Source organism: Brassica oleracea, chromosome C3, assembly GCF_000695525.1.
Source record: "Brassica oleracea var. oleracea cultivar TO1000 chromosome C3, BOL, whole genome shotgun sequence".
NCBI classification, from domain to species: domain Eukaryota; kingdom Viridiplantae; phylum Streptophyta; class Magnoliopsida; order Brassicales; family Brassicaceae; genus Brassica; species Brassica oleracea.
Window position 1 is genome coordinate 62,080,471 of NC_027750.1, and position 26,100 is coordinate 62,106,570.

Here is a 26,100-nt window from a genome sequence, read left to right on the forward strand (position 1 = left end):
CGTAGTTTGTTAATAGTTTCTCCAAAAGAAAAAGAAACGCAAACGTTTTATCTTTGTCTTGTCTTTTCTTCGTCTCTCTTACACTATCCTCAATCTCATCATCTGAATCTTGCATTGCCACAAGATTTGTGACTGCACAATTGTAAGAAACGTAAGTATTGTTTAATTCGTTGATTTTCTTTAACCACAAAATTTGATAAAACAGTAATAATGTATTATTTTTTTGCTCTTGTCTACCTTTTATTTTAACTAGTTAATGGAGAAGAATGGTTCAGTGAATGAACCAGATTTAGGCATATTTTTTCTCAACGTTCGGTATGTTGAGAAGATAACATAACTTGGAGATAATTGACATTTTAACTAGTTCATTTATTTTTGATACTGCTTCTAGATATTAGTCAATACTCATTACACTATATATATATATGTTATTATTATTATATATATAATAAATAGAAAACCCGGTTCGACCGGTTGAACCGGTCCGATCAGTCATCCAGTGGATACGCCGAGTCGGTATCCGGTCCGGTTTTTAAAACATTGCTTATTTGTCAAAAAAGGTTTTGAATATTTTAAATACTTTCAAAGTTGGCGAACAAATATATTTCGGTGTCTCTAGTGAACGAACAGATATGACTAGCCAATAAACTATGAAGTATGCTTCAAGTCACATAATCTTAAGAAACTTTGTTCAATTTAGGCGAATAACCAAAACAGAGAAGATAATTAGGTGATTATGCATTATTTTTATATATTTGCAAAACAATGGTGATTTTACGGTTCTGTCCAAAATTGATAACCGTTTGAGCTTAGATTAAATTTCTTTAAAAACAAAATTTAAAATTATATTAATTATCAACCCCAAAGGGCATCAGAACAGTTACAACCACGGCAAAACAGCAGCGTTAGGTTACAGAAAACAAACAAAGAACATCTATACCTAATCTAAGCAAAAAGGAGAGAGAGATTGAAGGTGAGAAGACAAGGGGAACGAATCCCCTCCTCCAGTGAACACCGACGGCGCCCTTATCCGATTCCGCAGTATCTCTGGCGGGGGTGTTCATGCCCTACACAGATCCACCACTGAAACCTTCAAATCTGCCATCCACGGAGTTGTCCCGCGGCTCCAATTCGCCGGATACAAACGAACCGACGCCGCAAAGAGGTTGAAATCTCACGCTGCTCAAAGTCCGAACCACCACGTATTACCTTCCACCAAGGCGCAGACAATACTTGCATTAAACTGAAAGTATTGTCGGTTGTGATTTCAAAGAATTTCATCATTATTACGAAAGGTGCATGTGTGAATAGCAAAAAGTTGCGTCTGTGATGTGAGGTTGAATAGGGTTAGTCTCGGTATTAACAAACAATACACAGTGCCATGTCCATTTAGCTAATAAATTTTGTTCTTACCTGTATATCCGGTGCAAATTCCCAAATATTATTAATCTATAATGATTTTAAAAGAGCTTTTATATACAGTAATGGACATGGACCTTACAAACATACTAATAAAACATTACTACAATACATGCGTCATGCGTGTAGACGTGTAGTTATATATTAGACCTAACATTTGAATTTTATATCAATCTTTAATGTCTTTTTGGGTGTACATATCTAATTTTTTTTTGTCAAACAAGTACAAATCTTTTTTTTAATTTCAACTACTATCCAACAAATATATCATCTATTATAATGACGTTTACGAAGAGGCATTGTGATATATCATATTGTGTTTAGAATATATAAATCAAAATACTTTGAACCTAGATGATTGAGAATATTACAGTTGGAAAAGAAAAACTTGTTACATAAAAGTTCCACTAAATAATACGATATAGTGCTAAATATTGTGCCTTCAAGAACTGAATTTTATGATAAATCTGGATTGATTGGTCTAGTAGAAGGAATAATTTGGAATAACGTTATAAGTTTGGATATGTTAGTAAAAGAGTGAAGACAAATGTTTTTGGCTATTTGGTTACAGATCTTAGGTCTATAGTTTATCTGAAATAAACTTATATTCTTACCTGAGAACATGCTCCATCCAGATAATAGGAAGATATGTCAAGTAGTTTGTATTACTATCTTCGCAGTGTTACAAAAATAAGCAACGGAAACTTCAAAAGGAAATAACACGCAGGCTATTTCTTTTTTAGTGTAATGAAGTTGTCAAAGTAGTTAGATGGTGCTTTTGTGTTTGTGAGATAGAGATGTGACTCTTATTGAAGGCCTTTTCCTTTCTTTCTTTTTGGTCAAAAAAGGCCTTTTCCTTTTTCCAATTATTAACAATCAAAGAGATGTCATCCCCACATCTTATCTAACAGTTTGGTTTAGTAGTTTTAACTACAAATCTTTTTTTTTTCTTTTTTTTTTTTGTTGACCGAGGGTCCCAGGCCGGGGCCCAGACATCCCTCGAGGCCCACAGCAGCCACGTCATTTCCACCCCAGGAAGTAGCAGGGTGGGCCCGGGTGGCCCGACATAGGGGTATATCTGAGGGGGAGGTTCGAACTCGCGGCCCTTAGGACCATTGCGAGCCGCCTCATACAAATCTTAGAAGACAATTTACTTTTAATTGTTTTAAAACTTTGATAGAATCAACGAATGCATGATGAAAATGATCCCGGAGTTTTAGGGGTGTGCCCTGTATGTTTTCGTATCGATTAAGGTACGCATCTGTTTATTGGACGACCAAAAACTTATGCACAAGTCACCTAACAAATCAAAATTTAACACGTGGAAAATGCATTAAAATAATAAACAATTGATTAAAAAAATATCTCTTTCAATCTCTAAATTCCAGCAATTCAATCCTAAATCTTCTCTGAATATCACGTACAAAGCAATTGGCCACGTTTTTAAACTTTCTTCTTCTCATATATATTTTAGATCTACTGATTCACTCAATGTTTTCTATCTTCTCCATTAGTAAAGAAACAGTAGAACATATTATTTGTTCTCTCCTAAACTTTCAGTTTTGTTCTTGGTTCTTTCTATTTTTTCTGCAAAATTATTCTCCTGGAAAGCTCATAAGTTCTTGGGGGTAAAAGAGGACTAAAGGGAGAAAGCAGATATTTTTTTGGCTTTCTACAACCGCTTTATTTCAATGACCTCTAATAGACTAATACTATGTGTTTTGTATACTATTTAAAAATATTTATTCTGATCGCCAATAATAACACTGATCAAATAATTTATTAAAAAAAGTAAATTGATCCGTGCGTAGCTGGGCAGTAATACTAGTTTATTATAAAACTACATCTTTTTTTTTGGGTTCAAAAGTAAGTTTATTATAATGGTGATTGGTTGGACGGTTAAAAATGATTTTAGCTTTAATTTTTATCTACATTATTTTGCTTTATATTAGTTAATAAAATTATAGCAAAAAAAAAGTTATAGCTCAAAAAATAGAAAAAAATGTTTGTGGAAGTCTTATTTTCTAAAGTTTCATCTTTTTAATTGTAGAAAATTTTAAATTTACATCTTTTAAAGCTAAATGCAAATTATATGCTAAAGTAAATTTTCTACAGTAACCAATCACATCCTACGTCTTATACAATGATATCATAATATACGTATTATGTATCCTAAGCATTCTAAACAATTTCATTGGGTGATTTTCGTCTCTAATTTAACAAAATTGTAACATTACTAGTCGATGATGCAAGTTCGTATAACAATATCACTAGAACTGTCCATAGAGCATGCACACGAGACTTTTTAACTACACATAACTATGTTTATATAAATGTATCTTTTAATAAATATTTTAAAAAGTTTGTGTTTCTTCGTTTAAAATTTTCATTGATACCAATAAAATCAGCTTAAAATTATACTAATATAGGAAAATGGTGATTTTTTCCAAAACAATCACCATTTTAAAAGTTGTTTTTATTGCTAAACCCGCATGATGCATGGTTGTTGCTTTTTTTTTTGAAAAGGTGATGCATGGTTTTGTTTGTTGATAAATATTCTTTGTTGTTTGTTGTAAGTTTACAAAAAAATATATATAATCTTTGTTGTTAACATATTGAAACTTTTGAGTAAATCTCTTTAAAAAAGTTCAAGAGGAGCATGATCATTTCACTATTATTAATTTACTAAGTAATTACCCGCGCTACGCTGCGGAAATTTTTTTATTTTTTATTTTATTGTTTATACAATATTTTCATTTTATAAATGAATAATTATATTAATATAAGTTTTGTATCTAAATATTTATAATCTAGACATTTATTGTATTTTTTTATTTTGGTTATTGTATAATAATTATTTATTTAATATTAATCTTTAAAAGATTAATTTCCAAGTTAATTTTTTCGCACCTTTGCTCTCGAGTTGGTGGTGTAAAATCTCATATCTTTTTTTTGGGTTTTAGGTTTCAGTTTGTGGTATAAAAGACTTTAATACTATCCTCTTTCCATTCCATAAAAGTATTCCGTATTTTAAATTTTGTTTCAATATAAATATCAGTTTTACATTTTTATATATTAAAAAAATCAGTTTAATACTTATTTTTACCTTTTTTATCGATCAAATAAAACAAAAATGTGGAGTTCTAATTAAAAATAATATAGAGTACTTAAGCATTTTCTTAATATATTTTTTGACTCCCGTCTTATAACCAGACTTATGTATTTGATCCCTATTTTGATTTCGTATTCTATCCTTCTTACTAAATGATATACGCTAAATTTTTGTTTACATCACTTTTATATTTATACTTTATTATTCATTTATTTTTCAATTGAGTTTAAGGTTAAGGATAGAAGTACAATTCATTTCTTTTCCTACGCTTTTCTGGTTCACCAAATTTAAAATTCAACATTGTAGTAAATGTCTTTCACTTCATCACTTCAAATTTAAAATTCAATATTGTAGTAAAATAATTAGCCTTAGTTAAAATAATATATTTTGTAAAATGATTTCAGTAAATATTCTCCATCACTGATATTAATATTGGCTTTTGAAAAATATTTTACATAGAATATATTATGTGATATTTTTGATAAAATTTGTCACATAAATGTTTGTGCATTCTTTATTTGTTGATGTAGTTGCTCTTTCATTTTGATGAACTTGGCTACCAACTTTGAGAATGAGACCGACCATCTGCATCAGAATTAGACCAGAGCTAGTATGATCGACTCTTCTTAGCAGTTAGAACCAAAGCTAGTATGATAAACTCTTCTTGAGTTTCAAAAATAATTATTTTTGAGGAAATCTCAGCTTAGTTTGAGCTTAACAACTCATCAAATAATCTCATCATCGGTTTGATTGTTTGTGGCTTCTTCACCCGATGGAATTATGGATTGTGAATTTGTGGTCTTCTTCATGTTTGAATGTTACTTATGATCCCTAATAGTGTCATGTTATATGGTCTTCGATTTCACCAATTTAGTAATAAATTGTAATAACTTGGTTTACTATAATCTGTTTGGTTTGTCTAATTATATTTATTTTTATCAAACCAAAACTCAATTCTTTTATTCACTTTAACCTTACCCGTATATTTCTATAAGCATATATATCTCCTTCTACCTAAATCCAAGTTGTCATCTTCTTTGTATAGTAAACACTGATGCTTCTCACCAGCACCTCCTTTTTCTTATCTTCTCTTATTCCCTTCCTTCAGACTTCGTATGGTTCTTGGTTCGGCCCTCGAATCCTCCTCTCCGTTCATGTATGCGAAAAAGACGTTGTGTTCGTCTCTGATCGTCACCACCACTGTTTTCCATAGAGTGATAGAGTCTTCTCATCTTTACTCTTGTTGGTATTGTGTAGCAGAACCGAGACGTGGAGGAGAGTGACGTCGGAGCTGCCGCTCTTCACCATCACTGGATGTTGGAATCTTCACAATCCACCGGAGATCTGCACCGTTACCATAAACCCTAGAACTCCCATCCAAAACCCTCTACACTTGCTCATGGATCTCTTCGCTCTCCAAGAAAGAAGATAGAGGAGGATCGTGCAAAATAAGTTAATTGGTTCTTCAAGTTTTTTCAGTTTATGACATGTCAATCCCTCGGTCATTTTAAAAGCTGAGATGTCATGTTCCGGAGAGAACCATAACTCCATTATTGTGTCAAAGCTATCACTACTGCTTATATATAGAATATCGAATATCGAGACACAAACGCTAATGAATTATTTGATAAATTCTAAACTGATTGTTATTATTATTAAGAGAGTTGTTTAAGATAGCTTTGACTCTAAGCAAAAATGACTAAGCATGGACTAACTAACACTCACTACGAAGCAAGAAAATATTAATGGAAGCTAAAAGTGACATTACATCTTTTGATTTTCTATAAATATTTCATTAACGTTAATAGCAAAATACATTACTTTGCTTGTAGTGATATTATCTCACGTACGTACACACTTTCCTTTAGAATAAATTTATCCCTACATAAATTGACCTATTCTTTTCTCTCTCGTTGACTTTATATTGACCGTATGCGACCGAAACAATCAAGAGAAAACGTAAAAGCTATATATCTATATACTAGGATCGGCCCGCCCTACGGGCGGGATATAATTTACGTATGATATATATATCTATATTATTGTATATTTTCTTTGCATGTGTTTTATGTTAAGATTTGAAAAAATGTATAATAATGTTTATGGTTGTTAAGATGTTTGGGCATGGAGAAAATACGTTTTAGCTCTTATTGGTAGTGTCTTAGATTTGCTTTGGAACTCATATGTGTTAGTGTTGTTTGCTTTACAAAATGATCTGTGCGAGGAAATGATTACCACAGGTCAACCGCATGAAAAATTAGATGTGGTGTGAGTGAGGTTTTATGCTTTCAAATTAATATGTGTTAATTTTGTTTAATCCTTACATAATAGTAGAAAAGAATCAATAAGTTTTAAATAACTAAATAGGGGTAAACGGAACATTTAAAAAATTTCTTAATTAGTGTGAAAAAATAGAACGGCATCTAATCTGAAAAAAATTTAATATTATATAATACTGGTGTAGTTTTTTATATGTGAGTACAGTTTCAATTAGAAAAAAATGGTCGGCTAATATGTATTATAACAACTCCGTGAGCTTTCATTTTGTGGTTGTTTAATTGTTTTGTTAAAATAATTTAGTTTAATGGCTAACTGTTAATATTTTTAATGGAGTTAATAAATAAAATATTTTTTTACAGTCGCATTAAAAAACATAAGTATTATAAATATGTTAAATGAGAAGGAGAGAGACGACCTACGTTTCAGAGATTTGGAAGAAGCTTAGACGTTTCCAAGCGCCGCAGAAAGAAGGAGAGAAACGACCTACGTTTCTTTGCTTCATTAGATTTAGGGTTATCGAGGTTGGGCCGACGGGCCACATACATAATCAGAAAGTAGTAGCCAAAAACACTATAGATATTCCCCTAACGATAAAAGCCCAACAAATTCTCAGATTAAATGAAGTGATGCGTTTAATACAGCTGGGACACGTGTCGGCCTGTCAGGCATCGACTTTCTACGTGGCAAAACAGGAGTGAGGCGAACATATTTTTATATATATAGATAGATCTTAGCAAAAAAAAGGGTATATGAATTTCTTTTAATATATGTATATACTACCTCCGTTCCCGAAAGTAAGATATTTTAGATTTTTTTCTTGTTCCACAAAGATAGATTTTCTATATTGTTAAGGTACTTTTTTATACTTTTGAGGAACATTAATTGAGAATATTTGAATTGATTAAATTTTATTGGTGAAAAGTTATAGGAAAGTGTATAAGAAAGTAAAAAATAAATTAAATTATAAATATTTATTAAATTCTTAATAAGCGTGCATACTTTAGAAAATCTTACTTTCAGGAACAGAGGGAGTATATATTAAAATTTTTTTTTGACAGCAATATATATATATATATATATTAATAGTTGATCATAAATAGATTATTTGATTATAAATGCATATTGTTGTGATTAACTGTTTTCACTAAACTTGAATCAATAGTAATTCTTTCTTTTTTTGTCAAGGGAATTAATAGTAGCTAGATATTGATCCACACATTTGCACGGGTATTGGTTGTTACATTTTTATACATTGATATTTTTTTCATAATTAATATTATATATTTTAGATGTGTCGTAATATAAATAATTGTATTCAAAAATTCTGGACCGAATCGGGTAGTATATTTTTTTGGTACAAAAATTCGAATCCGTTTCAGATACATATGTTATTTAGATATTTTAGGTTCCTATACATTAAAACCAAACTCATCTAGACCCAGAAAAACTAAACTTAAAACCCGCACATAAATTTATAATATTCAAGCGGAGTCTAATTTCAAAAAAAAATGATACCTCAAAAGAGCAACACGTACTTTAATGGATAGTCAATGTTTGTGTCTAACTGATTTTATAAATTAATAACAATGACTCTTTCTATGTGTTTGACTTAATTAAGTAAAAATGAAAAAAAGATTTAATTTAGTAAAATAATTATATGGAGTGAAAATTAAGTGACAATAAATGTAATACATTTTTATTATTTTGATTTAAATTATTATTTTATTCACAAAAACTGTCTTTGAATTATGTTTTTGGATACGTAATTTTCCACCGATTGAAACTAAAATTAAAAAAAAAATTGTAAAACAAACTAAACCGAATGTTTAATCATATGCAAAACCCATTTTTTACATTTTTGATTTTTAATGTTGAAAACTAATAAATAAAAATCTACACTATTATTATTATGGTAATATAATTAATGATGTGATGTATTGTTAAAGTAATATAACTAATGTAATTATTAAACTGAGTGAAATATGGAAAAATAATTGATTTAATTATATTAATAAAATTACCAAAAATGATACTATTTTTTTTTTTTATATTGATATCCATGTTTCCAAATAATTCTCATTTATTCATGTTTCCAAACAATTTTAATGTGTACTTCAGCTTTAATAATATAGGTTCAATAAATTTTGTCAAAAATGATATTTTCAATTATTTTTTTAAAATGTCTATTTTTAAAACATAAAAGTTTTATATAAATCTCTTACGTGTTGGTTTTGTTAGCTAGATTAATTTGTGGGCTAATATATGGAAACTATTAAGTATAAGAGAGCCAAAAGTAACCCTCACTAAAAATCTAAGGAGTACTAGATTTTGGGTATATTTTTTATTTTTTTTAAAAAAAAAAAAAATTTATATTTGTGTTTTTGTCATATTTGTATTTTTTTGTTTAATATTTTCCTTAAATGTTTAATAAGAAATTTTAAAAATTATATTAAAATAGTTTGACTACATCTATATCAATAGATCATGTTCATGTTTTAATAGAATAGATATCAATTTAATTAAGTCTTTCTGGAAAAAGTAAATCAATTTAAGCACATGCAAATGTTCAATCAACTTTCTAAAAACATAAAGTTAAACCATTTTTTTTCCTAAAAATGTTTTTTCTTATGATAATTATTCTCAAGAATGATAATATAAGATTTCATGGTGGCCAAATATATGTATCAGAGGAGAGACAGTATCATTTTGGTTCTTTATGTGAATTCGTGTAAACATCATTTATATATTAATTTAGAAACATTACAACGTTGTTTCGTAGGCACGTGTTACCGTAAGGATTAAATTCAAAATTCTTAAAGAAATAGGTTGGTACATCTTAATTTATATTATACTTTTTATGAAACTAACTATTAAATTGATAAATAGTGTACAAAAGAATATTCTCGCACTTTCCTTAAATAAAAGTTACAGAATTACCTAATATGATTAACGTATATATGACAATTAATTATTATGAATAATAAATATTTGATAACAGTTTTTGTATCTTAGGTCTTTTTTGTTTAATTTTATATTATTAAAAGATATTAAACAATCACATTAATCATATAATAAAAAAATTTGTATGTTATATTTTGAATTTTTAAAACGACTATAAATTACTAAAAATATTGAATGTCTCGTACTAAAATTTTGTGATCAATCGTTTAACTTTTTTGGTAATAACAAGATATAAATGATCATAAATTGTATAAATATGAAGTCTCATTTACTAGACATTCATATTATATAATAATATAGTTTAAAATTAAACTATATAACATAGAAATATACTTAAATATGATAATTTCTAAATTTGTATTAAAACCTTAATATTTTAATTTTGAAATTTGCATTAAAATTTTGTCCATGTCCATGTCATTGAAATTTTGTTATATACCATATAAAATAAATAAAATGATTGCTTTAATTTATTTATCCAAAAAATATCGTAAATAAACAAGATGTATTGTTTTGATTTATGTGTTTACTCTAATTTAATTATATAAATAATACATAAATAAATACAAATAAATAATAATAATATATATAATATTTTTATATATAACATTCATCCTGTGCAATTGCGCGGATCTTAAGCTAGTTATAGTTATATACCATGTTATAAAAAAGAATTTGACAAACAACAATTTCAAATTTTGAATTATGCTAATTAGCTAATGGCTGCACTAACCATAATAGATCACAAATTCTGCCAAGACTGAAAATTTAACGGACTAAAACTTTGAATTAACTGATAAATATATAAGCAACAACTTACCAAAACATATTTTCTTCTACAAATACACTAATTTGATTATGAAGACTGCATTTATTCAGCTAACTACTAATTAGCAAAAAATCACAAGAAAAAAACGAGTTTATTTTTCTTGTTATTTAAAAATAATAATGCAAAAATCATGGTTACAATTAGAAAGATATTATTATACTGTAGAAAGGTCAGAAACTAAACTAACATCGGACAAATCATAACAAACAAAAAATTAGGAATAAACATGCCAAACTCTAAAGTTGATGTAAACCTCAAAATAATAATAATAATAATTTAAAACTATACTAAGAGAGACTTATTAAAGAGCTCATAAAAACCCAAAACAAAAAAAAAAATATTTTGAGGAAACCTCTACCCCAAATCCACAAACCCCACTTGCAATTTCTCCCCCATCTCCCATCACTCACTCTCTCTTTCGTCTTCCTCGCCTGCGAAGCAACAAGAAACTGCAAAAATTCCTTCTTAATTCCCAGAATTTTCAAAAAACAATCTCTGAAAGTTTCGGTTTTGATGAGTTCGGCTGAGAAAAGGAGACAAATCTCTTGAGTGCAATGTGAGGATCAACGAATAAGAAGAAGAAGAGCTATAATGGTAGCTGGAGTAATCTCCGGCACTGAACCAAGAAACCCACCTCGAGATCGACCCAACAATGTCGGAAGCGGACAAAGAAGACCAACAAGAGGCAAACAGGTCCCCTCTCGTTACTTATCTCCTTCCCCTTCTCACTCCCTCTCCTCCTCCTCCACCACCACCACCACAACAACCTCATCCTCTTCCTCCTCCGCCATTCTCAAGACAACTAAACGACACCCATCTCCCTTGCTCCCTCGCCCTACAAACTCCGCTTCTAATCCCATCAAAACGCCGTCGTTATTACCTAAACGCTCGCAATCGGTGGACCGTCGCCGACCCTCGGCGGCTCCGGCCGAAGTGTCGGCGGCGACGAAGATGCTCATTACTTCCACTCGGAGCTTGTCTGTTTCTTTCCAAGGCGAAGCCTTTTCGCTTCCCGTTAGCAAAAAGAAGGAAGCTTCTCCGCCGGTTTCTCACCGGAGATCGACGCCGGCGAGAGATCAGAGGGAGAACTCGAAGCCGGTGGATCAGCATCGCTGGCCCGGAGCTTCCCGGAGAGGAAAGTCCGAACCTTTGGGGCCGAATCCGCTCTCGAGGTCGCGCAGTTCTGTGATTGGTGTTAGTCCTCCTAGGGTTTCTATTAATGGAAGGTTGAGTTTAGATGTGGAAAGTGGAAGAAGAAGAAGACCAAACAATGGTTTATTAACCTCTAGTGACGTCACTGCTTCTGATACTGATAGTGTTTCTTCTGGTAGCACTAATGGAGAAGTCATCAAGTCAAGGAGCTTGTCTCGTAACGTTATGGCTTCTCCTAGCTTCTGGCAAGAGACTAATACCCGGTTAAGACGGTTGCAGGATCCTGGTTCGCCTAGTGTATCATCTCCTCGTGGTATGGCTTCTTCTCCTGTAAGAGGTGGTGCTGCTGCTATTCGCTCTGCTTCACCGAGTAAGCTTTGGGCTACTACTACTGCTACTTCTCCAGCTAGGGCTCTTTCGAGTCCTTGTCGAGTGTCTGATCAGATGAATGGTTATAATAACCGCAAGGACACGCCTTCGATTCTTAGTTTCTCTGCTGATATTAGGAGAGGGAAGATTGGGGGAGATCGTGTTGTGGATGCACATTTGCTGAGGCTTCTGTATAACCGTTACTTGCAGTGGAGGTTTGTTAATGCGAGAGCAGACTCTGCTTTAATGGTGCAAAGATTGAACGCAGAGGTATGGCTTTTTGAGTTTTTTGTTTAATTTCCTTTTATGGATTGTAGATGCTTTAAGCCACCTGCTGCTGATTTAGAAAAGGGTATTGCTTAGGATCTAGGTGAGATGGGTGCAAGATTTATTAGCATTTGTGGAAACATATCGTTTAGTCTCATTCTAGGTGCCAACACCATGACTAGGTGGAGTTTAAGCATGAATGTGTTAATCTTACAGAACTTGAATAGTGGAAGAGTAGCCTGCATAGGAAGTATAGTTAATTGAAATCTTTCAAGAAGATGGTTTAAGTGTAAACTAAAAGTCATTGTTTCTTGTGGTTTCTGGCGTTACATAGAATGTGAAAACACTTTTTTGTTTTCTCTCTGCCAGAAAAACCTGTGGAATGCATGGGTATCAATCTCGGAACTGCGCCACAGCGTTACATTAAAGAGAATCAAGTTACTTTTGCTAAAGCAGAAACTGAAACTGGCTTCTATTCTGAGGGGACAGGTAAGAATATGAACTCTTTCTATTAAGATTTGTCTTGATTATGATTTGTTTCTTTCTATTTTTTTTTTTTTTTTTGGGAAAGAAGACAGATTATTCTGTGGAATTTAGCTTTAGTGATCCTTTCTTGATGCAGAGAGAAAAAGAAAGTTTTGGATATAACTTAATTTAGTGCAGAATGGTAATTGTATTGTAACAGGTTTAGCTAATGAATCTGGACTCCTGTTAATTGTTTATGTATGGTGGGTAAAATGGTTAAATCTACCACTAGAAGTTGGTATGCTTACTTGCTTAGAATCATCTCACAACATTCTGAAACTTTGACAAGGAAGCATATCTTACTTAAAATTGAAACTGGCTTCTATTCTGAGGGGACAGGTAAGAAAGTTTTAACATTGTCTTACCTAAAAGGGACAATGTCTTGATTAAGATTTGTTTCTTTCTATATTTTTTTTGGGGGAAAGAAGACAGATATTCTCTGGAATTTTGGCTTAGTGATCCTTTCTTGCTGTAGAGAGAGAATAAAGTTTATGGTAGGTAAAAATTGTTATATCCACCTATAGAAGTTGGTATGCTTGCTTGCTTAGAATCATCTCACATTATTCTGAAACTTTGACTGTAGTACTAGTACATTCCCATTGGTGATGCACATAAAAAGAAAGAATAGTATGGGTGTTGTTTTTGATATTAGTAATAATAATCTTGCTTGTGTATTTGTCAAAATTGTAGATGGGATATCTGGAAGAGTGGTCTCTTCTGGACAGAGATCATTCAAGTTCTTTGTCTGGAGCAACCCAAGCATTGAAAGCCAGCACGCTTCGTCTACCTATTGTTGGAAAAACGGTGGTGAGTTACCTATGTGACATAATATACTAATAGCCCTGACATGATTGTTTTGGCTTTAATTTTTAAAACATTGGGTTAGGTTGATATCAAAGACCTTAAGCATGCAGTTAGTTCAGCTGTTGATGTAATGCAAGCTATGTCATCTCCCATATTCTCGCTTACTTTGAAGGTAAAATGCTCTTTGTCTCTCTATCTCAGCGATTAACTTAAAAACTGTCTTTTGAAAGCTAAAAACACAATGTAATTTGTCTTGGGACAACCCTTGTGTTTTATGGATTAAGCTCATTTGTGTTATTATTATGGCTAGGTTGATGAAATGAATTCTGTAATGGTGGAAACGGTGAATGTAACTGCAAAGGAAAAGGTTTTGCTTGAAAGATGTCAAGGTTTCTTATCAAGAGTAGCAGCAATGCAGGTAAACAAATTTTCTTCTTGTTCTCTTGTCAGGTTTAGATTTATCTGCAATGTCTATATTCTGACATTGATTTGGGGTAAACACAAAACAAACAGGTTACAGACTGTAGCGTGAAGACGCACATAATACAACTAAGACCAATCACAAGCAGCTTGACTTCATGACTCTAGAAAAACTGATCTTCCTCAAGAGAATATATTTGTTCTTTTTGACTACAACAACAACAATTCTCACCAAGAACAAATTTGCTAACACGGGGCCTTTTTCTTCCTCGAATCTCGACCTTATCGTTTTCAAACCAAGATTAAGGATGAGGTTCGCGGGTTTATTGCCGCCATCTCTGTCTCTCTCTTGCTTCTCGTAGTTTTACGTTTGTTTTTTATGTAAGTTTGCAGGTAATTCCTCTAAAGTAAGCTTAGTTTTGTATACAAAAGTTCTCTTCTTGTGTACATATAACAGATGTAGTAATGTGATGAATCACTGATTTTGCCTTTCCTTTTCTTTTTTGTTATAGACTTGTTGCCGTTTTTATAATGTTAAGCGGTCTTGTCTTTCTAGTTTATGTGCCTCAACGCCTTGTTTGTTGATTAACCTCGAAGTCCACTGTTTTAGATCCTGATCTTTTTATAAAGTGGTACCATAATTTATACCAAGCATCCTACATTTTGAATATTTGTATAAAGGTACATTATCTTTCTATAATTTATACGGTGTTTTGCCGGTTACTTTGTATGACATTTAGTTCAGGATATATGATTAGTGGTAAACATTGCATTCATCGTCTTTTTTAGAGTTTGATTTTTTTTCGGTCAACAACTTCATTAGATTCGAGTGAATATGGAGCAATAGTTTGGTGGATTAATTCTATGTTCTTTATAGAATGCATTAAATGGATCATTATACTCACATCTTTTATAGCTTCTAAATCTATCTTTATAGTTGTTCTAAGTTGATTTTCAACATCGAGTTTTAATTCTTTGAATTTATCTAAGGTTTCATCTTTGTTACGTAATAAATATACATAACAATATTTTGTGCAGTCTTCTATAAAAGTCATAAAGTACATTTTCTCACAGTTTGTATGTCTTTTAAGTCACATAAATAAAATCTAGACGTTCATTTATTCTTTCGAACGTTTTTGTGAGTTTAGCATGTATGCATACTTCACATTGTTCGTTACTTGTTTTGCATTTTGGATTAGATTTAGATTCACTAATTTTGTATCAATTTATAGTTCGCATCACCTAATTTTTAGTGGCATATATTAAAAGATTTAACCAAATAAACAATTGGCTTTGATTGAAAGTATTTAATCGTCACTGATAAAACATTTATATAAGTTTATAAACTCAATTTAACCCTATAAATACTAAACACTAATTAATAGTCACTAAACTCTAAATTAAAATGATATTTTTAATTGAAAGTATTTTTGAAAAGTAGTATCCAAAGTAAGGCTCTCTATATATAAAGTTTGTTAATTTCTATATTTGTTTCAAACTAATTAATAAAGGGAAAAATTATTCGAAATTCTTATTAAGAATGTAAAACACCATTAAAACATTTATTTCATTACTTAAGAAACGTTACATTTTCAATACTTAAGAAACGTTACATTAGAATATAAAAAGTATTCAATTCAAGACGATTTTGTGTTGTTGACTTCAGCCTCCAATGCTTCAACAAAATTATCAGCATAACCACTCAACAATCCAGGACTAACCAAAGTCTCTCTCAGTTTCATATGATTCCTCTTCACTAAATTCCCAATCTCACTATCTTTATCCATCATGGATTTAACTGCATCTCTCAAGCTCTCTTTGGAAAACCATCCTGAATCTTCTCTATGAACTTTCACAGAAACTTCTAGTTCCTCACTCAATAATTTTGTGGTGAGAACTTGATCACCTAACTGAGGAATAAACACAATCTGACAATCACTAACCAGAGATTCCCACATTGAACCGGATCCACAATGGTTCACAAAGCATCCTACGGATTGATGAGACAATATCAAAGGTTGTTCCACCCATCCTCCCCAAACGATTCCGCGACCTTTTACCCGTTCTTTGAATCCTTCTGGTAATGCTTCTTGAACTGTTGAAGAGCCTCTTGGCAGCTTAACTGCTACCAGAAATGGTAAACCAGTTAGCTCCATTCCTAAACAAAGTTCTTGAAATTGATCTTTCTCTAAAATGGTTTGGCTTCCCAACGCACAAAACACTACCGAGCCCGGTTCAAACACGTTTAACCAGTTATTCCATTGATCTTCTAATGGTTTAACACTCTTTTCTTGCGGCTCAGGGAACATTGGACCGGTCAAAAGAACTTTTCTCTGACATTCTCTCTCGATGAAACTGCAATATTTACCCTCAATTTCCGCGCATGTCCTTATGGAAACTAAGTCAGAGTTCTTAAGCCCTGTAATGATCCGACTAAAAAACCGTTTGTGGGAGTTCGTAAAGACAGAATAGAGGTTAGCGTCGTGCCCACGTAAAGCAACTTTCGAAGAAGGATAACCGGACGGTTGAGAAAACCCTAATTCAACACCAGGTGCAAGAGCAACAGCTACACAAGCTGCGGATACAATCTGGTAACTCACACTCTTGGCTCCAAACTCTTTGGCCATTTCTGGAACCCAAGGAACTAAATCAAAGAATATTAGGTCTGGTTTCAAAACACGAACCTTTGCTTCGATTTGATCGCGTAACAGATCCATGGCATCGGATATGAGTTTCCCAGTTGTGTTTGGTGGGAGATCTGCGGTTGTCTCTACGCCAACAGGGAGACCTTCAACAGGAGGAAGAGTAAGAGGATGGAAGCAAATGCTCTCTGGGTGCAGGTTAAGAGATTCAAGCTGTTTCTGAGCTTTCTTGGGAAGCAAGAAGGTTATGCTATGACCTTTCTCCGCTAGTTTGTTGGCTAGATGGAGATATGGAATCATATGACCAAAAGCAAAACATGGGTACATAAAAGCATGAAACTTGGACCCCATTTTCTCAAGAGAGCAAAAAGAAGAAATTTGTGAGTCTTTTTCCCAAATTATATAGAAGAAAAGTCACTTCTTTTGATTTAGATGCTCCCCCTCTTCTCTGTTTATCTCTATATATATCTATTAACTTACCTCAGTTTTCAAGGATGTGTAATTTTTAATTGAGATTTAGTCCGGTTAGGTGGTGCTAATTGGTGATTTGCATGTGTCATGTGTTAAATGTCAGGTGAATCCAGGTGAATCACGTGAGGAAGGAAAGATAGTTGGTGAAGTATGTGAGAGAGAGAGAGAGCATGATGCTTTAGATGTTCTAGGAACCGAGATGCTCTTCCTCTGCTCAGTTTATTTATCTATATATATATATATATATATATATATATATATCTAACAGTAATTAGCCTAACATGATTTGTTTTAGGTGAAGTGTCATTATTAATTGAGATTAGTTAGGTTAGGTAGTGGTAATTGCTGGATTGCATCTGCATGTTCCTTTTGTTAATTAAGGAATTTGTCTTTGTCCATATGTTGCTTAGTTGGGGGTTTTGTCTTTTGCTGATAGTGTAAAGTTCCCAAGCTATACCATATCATAGAGAACTGGCAACATCAAATTATGGAAACCAAATCATGAGTCAAGTTTTGGAAGCGATCTTAGGAAGAAACTAGGCAGGGAAAACCAGGGCCGGTCCTGAGAGTTTGGAGGTCCAAGACCATTTAGTAAAGATTTCAAAAATTTGGGGGTCTAAATTTTTTTTTTTTTACAAATTAGGGGTCTACTGTCTTATCTTGTTAACGGTTGACTAACTTCTGTTAGAGTCAATGTAGATTTAGGCGCGTTTTAAAAAGTTTGGGTAATATTTCTTAAATTATAATTGAGGTGAGGTCGTTTTTGGCACTGATCATTTGTTTGGGTCCTATTTGGCACGATTGAGAGTGTTAGGGTCGAAATTGACACTTTTTTTCGTATATCAAAACGACGTCGTTTTATCTTGTTAACGGTTAACTAACTTCTGTTAGAATCAATGTAGATTTAGGCACGTTTTAAAAAGTTCAGATAGTTTTTTTAAATTATAATTGAGTTGAGGTCGTATTTGGCACTGATCAATTGTTCGGGTCCTATTGTTGTTGGGGGTGGAAATCGACACTTTTCCCGGTCATAATCATTATGTCTTAATTAAAAATTCAACAACTCTATTGGACATGATCTTATTCGCAGGATGGTGAAATAGATGGGCCTAAATGATGGCCCACTACGAGACATTTCACAGCCCAGTTAAGCTTCGTACGAGGAATATAGAAAACCGCATTTTAACACAGATCCGATCCGATCCTCTCTCTTTGGAGAAAAGTTTGAAATTCAAACGCTCCTTTTCTTTCAAACCCTACTTCTCCCCCCCCCCCTCTCTCCACCATAAACCCTAAAAATTCAATTTGTGTTCTTCACGAATCACGATGACTCTGCTACCATCCGTAGGTCGCGAGCTCTCGAATCCGCCGTCCGATGGGATTTCTAATCTCCGGTTTTCCAATAGCAGCGACCATCTACTCGTCTCTTCATGGGACAAGGTTAGCCACTCCCCCCTCTTTTTTTTTTTTTTATCTCTCTCGGGCATTGATCTGTCTTAATCCGATGATTCTTTGGTCTGTGATTGGGGTCGAAGAGTGTGAGATTGTATGACGCGAACGCCGATTCGATGAGAGGGGAGTTCAAGCATGGAGGAGGAGCCGTGCTCGATTGCTGCTTCCATGACGAGTCTTCTGGGTTCAGTGCCTGTGCTGATCATAAAGTTAGACGGTAATGCTTAGCTAGTATACTTACTTGGGTTCTGTCACAAACGCTATATGTGCATAAAGTTTCAATCTTGAAAATGAGATTTAGAATGTTTCCAGTGAAGGGCATGTCAGATTTTTATCTCTTTTTTAAGTTTTTCTTTCTTTCTCAACTATGGGCTTCTAGCTCTAGTGGTAAAGGGCTTACAGCTCTGAGTACCGTCACCTGGGTTCGAATCCCGGCCACTGGGGAATTAACATTTCGGCATCTTAGTAAGGCCTTTTTTTTTTTTGCGAATTCTTGATGATGGTTGTTCCTTGTTTCTCTTGTTGTGCATCAGAATTGACTTCAATGCTGGCAAAGAGGATATTCTTGGAATGCATGATGAACCAGTCCGGTGTGTTGAGTATTCTTATGCTGCAGGTTGGTCAACTTCTGTTCATGTTCTAAGATGCTTAGTTGATGTCCAGATCCTGTTCATTTAACATTGATAAAATAGTGCCTTTGTATTGAGGGCATGGAGTTTTTTTTTTTCACGTTGCAACTTTAATTGGAACTCAGAAGTCAGATTTTACCAATTTAGTGCTTCTATTACATGAACACTATGTTTTCTTGTGACGTTGTTAGGGCAAGTGATCACTGGAAGCTGGGATAGAACGATTAAATGTTGGGACCCAAGAGCTGCAAGTGGACCGGAGCGCTCACAGATTGGAACATATAAGCAACCTGAGCGTGTCAACTCCCTTTCTCTCGTTGGAAATCATTTGGTTGTGGCGACAGCAGGAAGACATGTTAACATTTATGACCTGAGAAATATGGCCCAGCCTGAGCAGAGAAGGGAGTCCTCACTTAAGTACCAGACCAGATGTGTGCGTTGTTATCCCAATGGAACAGGTTAATTGGCTCACATGTTGCTTTTCTAATAGTCAAAGTTGATATGTTCTTGTTCCAAGTATGATCAGTAGCCTTAGTTTCATCTTCCACACTTATGAGTTTATTAATGATCTGCAGGATATGCACTTAGCTCTGTTGAAGGGAGGGTTTCAATGGAGTTTTTTGATCTATCAGAGGCTGCTCAAGCTAAAAAGTATGTTCATAATGATTTTCCTGTTACCTCTTTATGAGGTATTCCACTCTCTGTGATAAGTATATTCCAACCTCTTTTCAGATATGCTTTCAAGTGTCACCGGAAATCCGAGGATGGAAGGGACATCGTCTACCCTGTAAATGCAATTGCCTTCCATCCGATGTAAGTCTTTATCTTCGAAGGAACCTAATTGTCTCCTTTCATATATACGGTTGCCTCTAGTCTTAGCTAACTTTTCACAGAAATATAACTGTGTAATTTCTGGTTTGAAACATATTGGTGGAGAGATAAGTTAGACTTTAGAGTATGGTGGATGCCAAATTTTCCTTTGCAAGTAAATTTCTGTAAATGCTTGTTCTTGGGTCCACTAGTTATGTGTAACCTTAAGGGAATAGTTTGAAATCTCAGTACAGCAGCTCTATTACTTCTAATAACCTAATGGCTTTTGAAACTGTAGTTATGGCACTTTTGCTACCGGAGGTTGTGATGGTTTCGTCAACGTTTGGGATGGTAACAACAAGAAGAGGCTATATCAGGTTTAGCAATGACAACAACTTTTCAAATATATTTCTTTCAGTGTTCTTTCGGTTAGTGAGACGCATCACTAACGGCTCCTATTATTTTTTTCCTAGTACTCAAAGTATCCAACGAGTATTGCGGCGCTGTCATTCAGCCGAGATGGTGGATTACTGGCTATTGCTTCTAGTTACACGTTTGAAGAGGGAGACAAACCGTAAGTAATCTCACTCTCTATAATTCTGTTAAATCTCAGAAACATCCATACCGTCACATGTGTTTGATTTTGGATTTATCTTTCTTTTGTAGGCATGAGCCGGACGCAATCTTTGTACGGAATGTTAATGAAATCGAAGTGAAGCCGAAACCTAAAGTATACCCAAATCCTCCTGCATAGTCCCTAACTATGGAATGAGCAGAGAATTATTTGGACTTTGTTGCCCAAAGAAAGCGTGATAGCCCTTTATGTTTGTGGAGTTTTAAAAAAACTTATTTTGGCTGTAAAGTGAAGTATGTGAACAATACATTGGCTTTAGAATCTGACGTTGTGTTCTTTTGGTTTTGAGTAAAGTCCATTTACCCTGTGGTGGTAAGAAAAAATAACTAGTGGCTTTGGAACTGAGCTTGTTGTGTTCCTTTGGTTTTGAGCTTTGTCTGTAATATGCATCAGCGTTTAGTTCAGTCAAGCTCAGGCATATATGTACATAGAAAGTCCGAAAACTTCACTAAAAATTTTCTAAGTTCACGAATCTAAACAAAAGGATATAAAACTTAAATAAAGGAACAAGTAGACAAAAGTAATCAACAGACAAACACTACTCCTAACGCTTCTCTCTCTCTCTCTCAAATCACCTGCAACACATTTAGCTTCTTCCTCTTCTCTCAGTCACCTCAAGCAAAGGATCATCTGCTGAACCAAAAATTCAATACATCCATTACAAAAGGTATTTTCTTTGTCAGAGATTTCATGTGTTGTGTGTTTTTACCACATTGCAGTTGTTTTATTCCTTTCAGGGACTTTGAAACTTCTTCAGCGAATACTTGAGCTGCTTCGGCTTCGGCTTCTGCAATCTCTGCTTGCTTTGCAGCTTCGTCAGCCTCTACCATAGCAGCTTCTGCCTCCGCAACTGCCTGTGCTGCAACTGCAGCCGCCTCATGTATGTTCACAATCGTCACTTTGGCTAACTCTGCATCAACCTCTGACTGTCTCTGAACACTCACTTCATCATTCTGAACTCTCTTTTTATCAGACAATGTCCCCAAATGTCTCTTCTTGTGGGAAGACAAGGCAGTGGAGTTTGGAATTCTATACTTGCGTTTAACCTGTAAAAAGAGGAAAACTCCTGATCAATACAACCATGAAGCAAGTTGATTGCATAAAAGACTATATATATGCACATGACTGTTATTAACTCTTACCTTGATAAGCTTGCCAGTACCAAAAGCAGACAAGTACTTTAGCTTGGAAGACAGCAACTGTTTGAAGTTCGGAGGTACCTCATATCGTTCCTATATCAAACACACTAAGAATCATCAGATTGACAATACATAAAAGTGTACGAGGAAGTAAAAACTGAATACCTGGATGTAGTTACCAATTGCTGTTTTGCTAGAACCACCAGGCTGTTTCATGGTACATATTGCTTCCGTTATAAGGCTATCCAGCCTGTAACAGTAAGTTTCATACATCATAATGTCACAACGAGTGTGATAAGACGCTAACATAACATTGCAACAAAAGAATATCCTCTCCAATGAAAGAAACAGAGATTAGATGATGTTGCTGACCAATTAGGTGTCCTTGGAGAAGAAACTTGCAGTGCAGAAGAGCAAATGTTTCTCCATTTATCCTGTCTCAGTACAACAAATCTAAATCAGATTAAGAAAAACAAACTTCATAGCCACAAACAAAACACAACTGCATCATTCTAAAGTATAAGAAGGAGTGATGAGATGACCTTGAGATCTACATTGGAACGAAGGAACAAGACTTGACTAAAGTCAGGGTCTTTGAGGATGGTGCGCCATCTACCAGGGCCGTGCTTGGCAACGGCAGATCTTAGAGCTGACTCTTCTTCTCGACTCCATTTATGCTTAGGAGCACCCATCACGATGTTATAACTCTGATTCTGCAAACACCATAACAAGCATATGTAAGAAAGAAAATGTCGTTGTCGGATCCATTGTTCTCAGTTAAAGATCATTTCTTTCACTGTAACCCACAATTCCCTCTCTGCACGCAACCATAACTAACAGATGAAACTCCAAATGTAGTTACAGTATCTATAGTTGCAGTAAAACCCTAATTCTCTCTGTCCCTGCCCAAACCCTAAAAACCAAAAACCCTAGAAAACCAAAAATAGTTCTTTCAGACAGAAACCTAATCTTATGTTGAGAAACAACATAACAATCGAAGATATTAACTCACCAGATTTTCGGAGGGGCAATTGATCTTCGACAGACAATTTCTCTGTTTATTCGAGGTTTCGTGAGTCTTCCGAAGAAAAAAAGACGCACAGGTTCATTACTAACGTTTATTTGTACAAGTGACAACATTTTACCCGTGTTTAGTGACAAAACTTTTGTTCATATGCATTATTTATTTTAAAACAATTACCAATTACACAAGTAAATTATCCAAAAAAAAAAAAACCAGAAACTGGTAATAATAATGAAAGAAACTGGGTTGGGTTTTGTACGGGCGGTCTTACTGATTGTAGTGAGCTATTAAACGGGCCGCAAGAACTCGTTCCTGATTGATTTTGTCCTTTCAAAAATAACACTTTGATTTGAGGATTCTGCATCATTTTTTTCTTGAACATTAGGATTCTGCATCATGGTGGTGAACATGTTAGTACTTAGTATTATGCAAATAAGTATGTGTTAGTAACCCGTGGTAGAGAGAAATAGATTTATTAAGTTTTTTTTTTTTTTGATGAAATTTTAAATTGGTCAAATCTCCAAAATAGCAATTTTCTAAGTTTATATCACAAAAATAGGACTCAAAAACTAAAATGACCAAAAAAACATTTTATCTTTTGAAAATTTTAATTTTTTTATTTTTTAAAATTTGAAATCTTATCCCAAAACCTCATTTCTCAACTCTAAACCCTAAACCCTAAACTCTAAACCCTAAATCCTAAACCCTAAACTCTAAACCCTAAACCCTAAACCCTAAATCCTAAACCCCACCCTTTAACTCTAAACCCTAAGTTTGTGACTTTTAATAAAACATTAAGTGCTATTTTTGTGACTTTTGATCTTGAGTGCTAGTTTGGGAACAAAAACTTGATTTAGTGCTATTTTTGTCTTTTTCTCTATTAAATTTATTGATCATCAGAGAAAAGAATGGTTATATACAAACTATCTTAAGCAATCTAAAGTAAAGAAACCCCAAAGGAACTCCAAATAAACTAACAGACCTAACTTCTTCCTATGCGTGTACTGAACCAGCATTGAAGCAATCCAAGAAGACGTGGCTTCTCGTAGTACCTAGTGGAAAGTATCCTTTGTCTTATAGTTTTGTCAATAACCTTGTATAAGTGCTCAACTGGACGCACTATCTGATTATGACGCTTTCCGTTCCTCTCCCTCCAGACATAATAAATAGTTACCTGGAGAGCTAGTCTCAAGAGAATCGAAGTCAAGTAGTTGTGGGAAAGAGCACCAAGACGGCTCAGATTTTCATTCCAGTCTGGGGATGGGGCCGGCTGCAGTAGAGAACCCAGCACCCGCAGCCAAAGGATGTAGGTGTAGGGACACGCAAAGTATAAATGGTCACGATCTTCCTGTCTTTCCCCACAGAATAGACAACCCTGCTCGATCCCCCACACACGCATACGAGAGCCTGTTGAGAGCCTGTCTCTTATCGCCAACCATGTAATGAAGGCATAGCGAGGAACCCCTTGAGCAAACCAAACAAGTTTATGCCAAGGTACCGTACTATGGGAGTTACGGATGATAGACCACGTAGCCCGAGCAGAGAAGTCCAGCCTGTACTCCCCCGCTACCTTCTTCCATTGTACCTCATCCTCCATAGCGGGGTTCAAGCATAAACCCATCGCCTTAATCTGTTCAACAACCTGCTCAATATGGCGATCTCTAGTGCTTCTAAACCCCCATCCATTGCCTAACAACACCTCCGATATGGTGGCATTCCTATTAATGCCCAACTTCAATCTTCCATGCTCCCCCAAAACCTCGATTAACCTCCCCAATGGATGCCAAATATCTAACCAGAACTTGATATTCCTACCATTGTGGACTGATATCCGAATGAACTGCTTCGCGAGGGGCCGCAGTTGTAGAAGCTTCCTCCAAATCCAAGATCCCGCTGTCCCATCTCTTACATCCCAAAAAGAGACGTTGCGCAAAAGGACTTGCTTAACCCACTTGACCCACAAGGAACCAGGGTCACTGAAGACACGCCAGATCAGTTTAAGTGCAAATACAATGGAGACCTCTTTAATACTTCTAACCCCAAGGCCACCTTCACTTTTCAACTTACAAACTTCAGACCATGCCACTTTCGATTTAGAAGTGTCATTGGGGGAGCCACTCCACAGAAACGCTCCACACATGCTCTCGATCTCGACAATACAACCTTGAGGAAGGCAGAAAGATGAACACCAGAAATTCGTGATGCTAGCTATTACCGAATTGATGAGCTGCAACCGTCCGGCAAAAGAGAGCGCTTTGCTCGTCCAACTCTGGAACCGAGCTTTAATCTTCAGCAGCAAAGGCTCGTAATCATCCCGCGTCATCGTCTTCGTGGTAAGGGGCAGACCAAGATATTTAATAGGCAATGCTGAAACGGACAGACCCACTGCAGCTGCTGCTGTTTCCAGGACCACCTTCCCTCTGCCCGCTGCAAAAACTGTAGATTTAGCTACGTTTATACACAATCCTGACATCTCCGCAAATGACTGAAACACTCCGAGCGTATTAATCAGAGAACTGGGAAGGCCATCAGTGAACACAATGATGTCGTCAGCGAAGCTTAAGTGTGTGAGCTGAATGTCCTTGCACATAGGATGGAAACCGATACTTCTATTAAGGACTGCCCGGTTGAGGAGCTTGGAAAGAACATTGCTCACAATGACATAAAGGAACGGAGATAGGGAACAACCTTGGCGAATTCCTCTAGAACTCGGAAAGAACCCTTCGAGCTCTCCATTGATAGAAACTATTGATATATATATATATATATAAGATGCATATTTTCAGAAAAAAAGAGACTAGGATAGTGTAATTAGTTATGATAAAAATTGTATGTTTATATTTTTATCATATCCCAATTAAAAATCCACTAAATAAGTCTTTTATGAAAATATGAATATACATTGAAACCTCTATAAATTAATAATGTTGGGATTACACCTAAACTATAATTTTTTTATTAATTTATAGAAGTTATTAATTTATCAATATATTAATTGAACCAAAAACTTAATTTGAGACTATAAAATTATATTATTTTATAGAAGTTTTTAGTGTATATTAATCTATAGATTATTAATTTAAAAATGTTATATTGTATTTACCAGTTATAAATTCAAGTAACAATCCAATAATAATTCAGAAAAGGTATTTCCTTAAACT

The 26,100-nt window shown here is 34.4% G+C and overlaps 4 protein-coding genes across 7 annotated transcripts; 2 read left to right on the forward strand and 2 right to left on the reverse strand.

Moving 5' to 3' along the window:
* Positions 1-10,956: 10,956 nt before the first annotated feature.
* On the forward strand, positions 10,957-14,670 carry LOC106328393 (QWRF motif-containing protein 2-like). The gene is made up of 6 exons (XM_013766829.1): positions 10,957-12,392; positions 12,759-12,878; positions 13,605-13,721; positions 13,801-13,890; positions 14,029-14,136; positions 14,232-14,670. The coding sequence occupies exons 1-6, from the start codon at positions 11,193-11,195 to the stop codon at positions 14,298-14,300; spliced, it is 1,704 nt and encodes a 567-aa protein (XP_013622283.1). The 5' UTR covers positions 10,957-11,192; the 3' UTR covers positions 14,301-14,670.
* A 1,105-nt stretch (positions 14,671-15,775) lies between these two features.
* On the reverse strand, positions 15,776-17,195 carry LOC106332866 (UDP-glycosyltransferase 79B5-like). Its single transcript, XM_013771362.1, has one exon. The coding sequence runs from the start codon at positions 17,129-17,131 to the stop codon at positions 15,776-15,778; it is 1,356 nt and encodes a 451-aa protein (XP_013626816.1). The 5' UTR covers positions 17,132-17,195.
* A 1,269-nt stretch (positions 17,196-18,464) lies between these two features.
* On the forward strand, positions 18,465-21,116 carry LOC106328489 (mitotic checkpoint protein BUB3.2). The gene is made up of 9 exons (XM_013766935.1): positions 18,465-18,691; positions 18,787-18,920; positions 19,237-19,319; positions 19,524-19,790; positions 19,908-19,983; positions 20,065-20,145; positions 20,441-20,519; positions 20,616-20,716; positions 20,809-21,116. The coding sequence occupies exons 1-9, from the start codon at positions 18,578-18,580 to the stop codon at positions 20,894-20,896; spliced, it is 1,023 nt and encodes a 340-aa protein (XP_013622389.1). The 5' UTR covers positions 18,465-18,577; the 3' UTR covers positions 20,897-21,116.
* Positions 21,117-21,198: 82 nt separating this feature from the next.
* LOC106328491 (telomere repeat-binding factor 1-like) lies at positions 21,199-23,026 on the reverse strand. Of its 4 annotated transcripts, none has more exons than XM_013766937.1 (7): positions 22,939-23,026; positions 22,458-22,629; positions 22,288-22,349; positions 22,081-22,165; positions 21,919-22,008; positions 21,486-21,822; positions 21,199-21,409 (listed from the first exon to the last, which is right to left on the reverse strand). In XM_013766937.1, the coding sequence occupies exons 2-7, from the start codon at positions 22,605-22,607 to the stop codon at positions 21,363-21,365; spliced, it is 771 nt and encodes a 256-aa protein (XP_013622391.1). In that variant the 5' UTR covers positions 22,608-22,629; positions 22,939-23,026; the 3' UTR covers positions 21,199-21,362. The 4 variants fall into 4 exon arrangements, with proteins under 4 accessions (XP_013622391.1, XP_013622393.1, XP_013622392.1 ...); XM_013766939.1 differs by having other exon boundaries at positions 21,199-21,406; positions 21,489-21,822; positions 22,458-22,628; positions 22,928-23,026; XM_013766938.1 differs by having other exon boundaries at positions 21,199-21,406; positions 22,458-22,628; positions 22,928-23,026.
* Between the last annotated feature and the right edge of the window lie 3,074 nt (positions 23,027-26,100).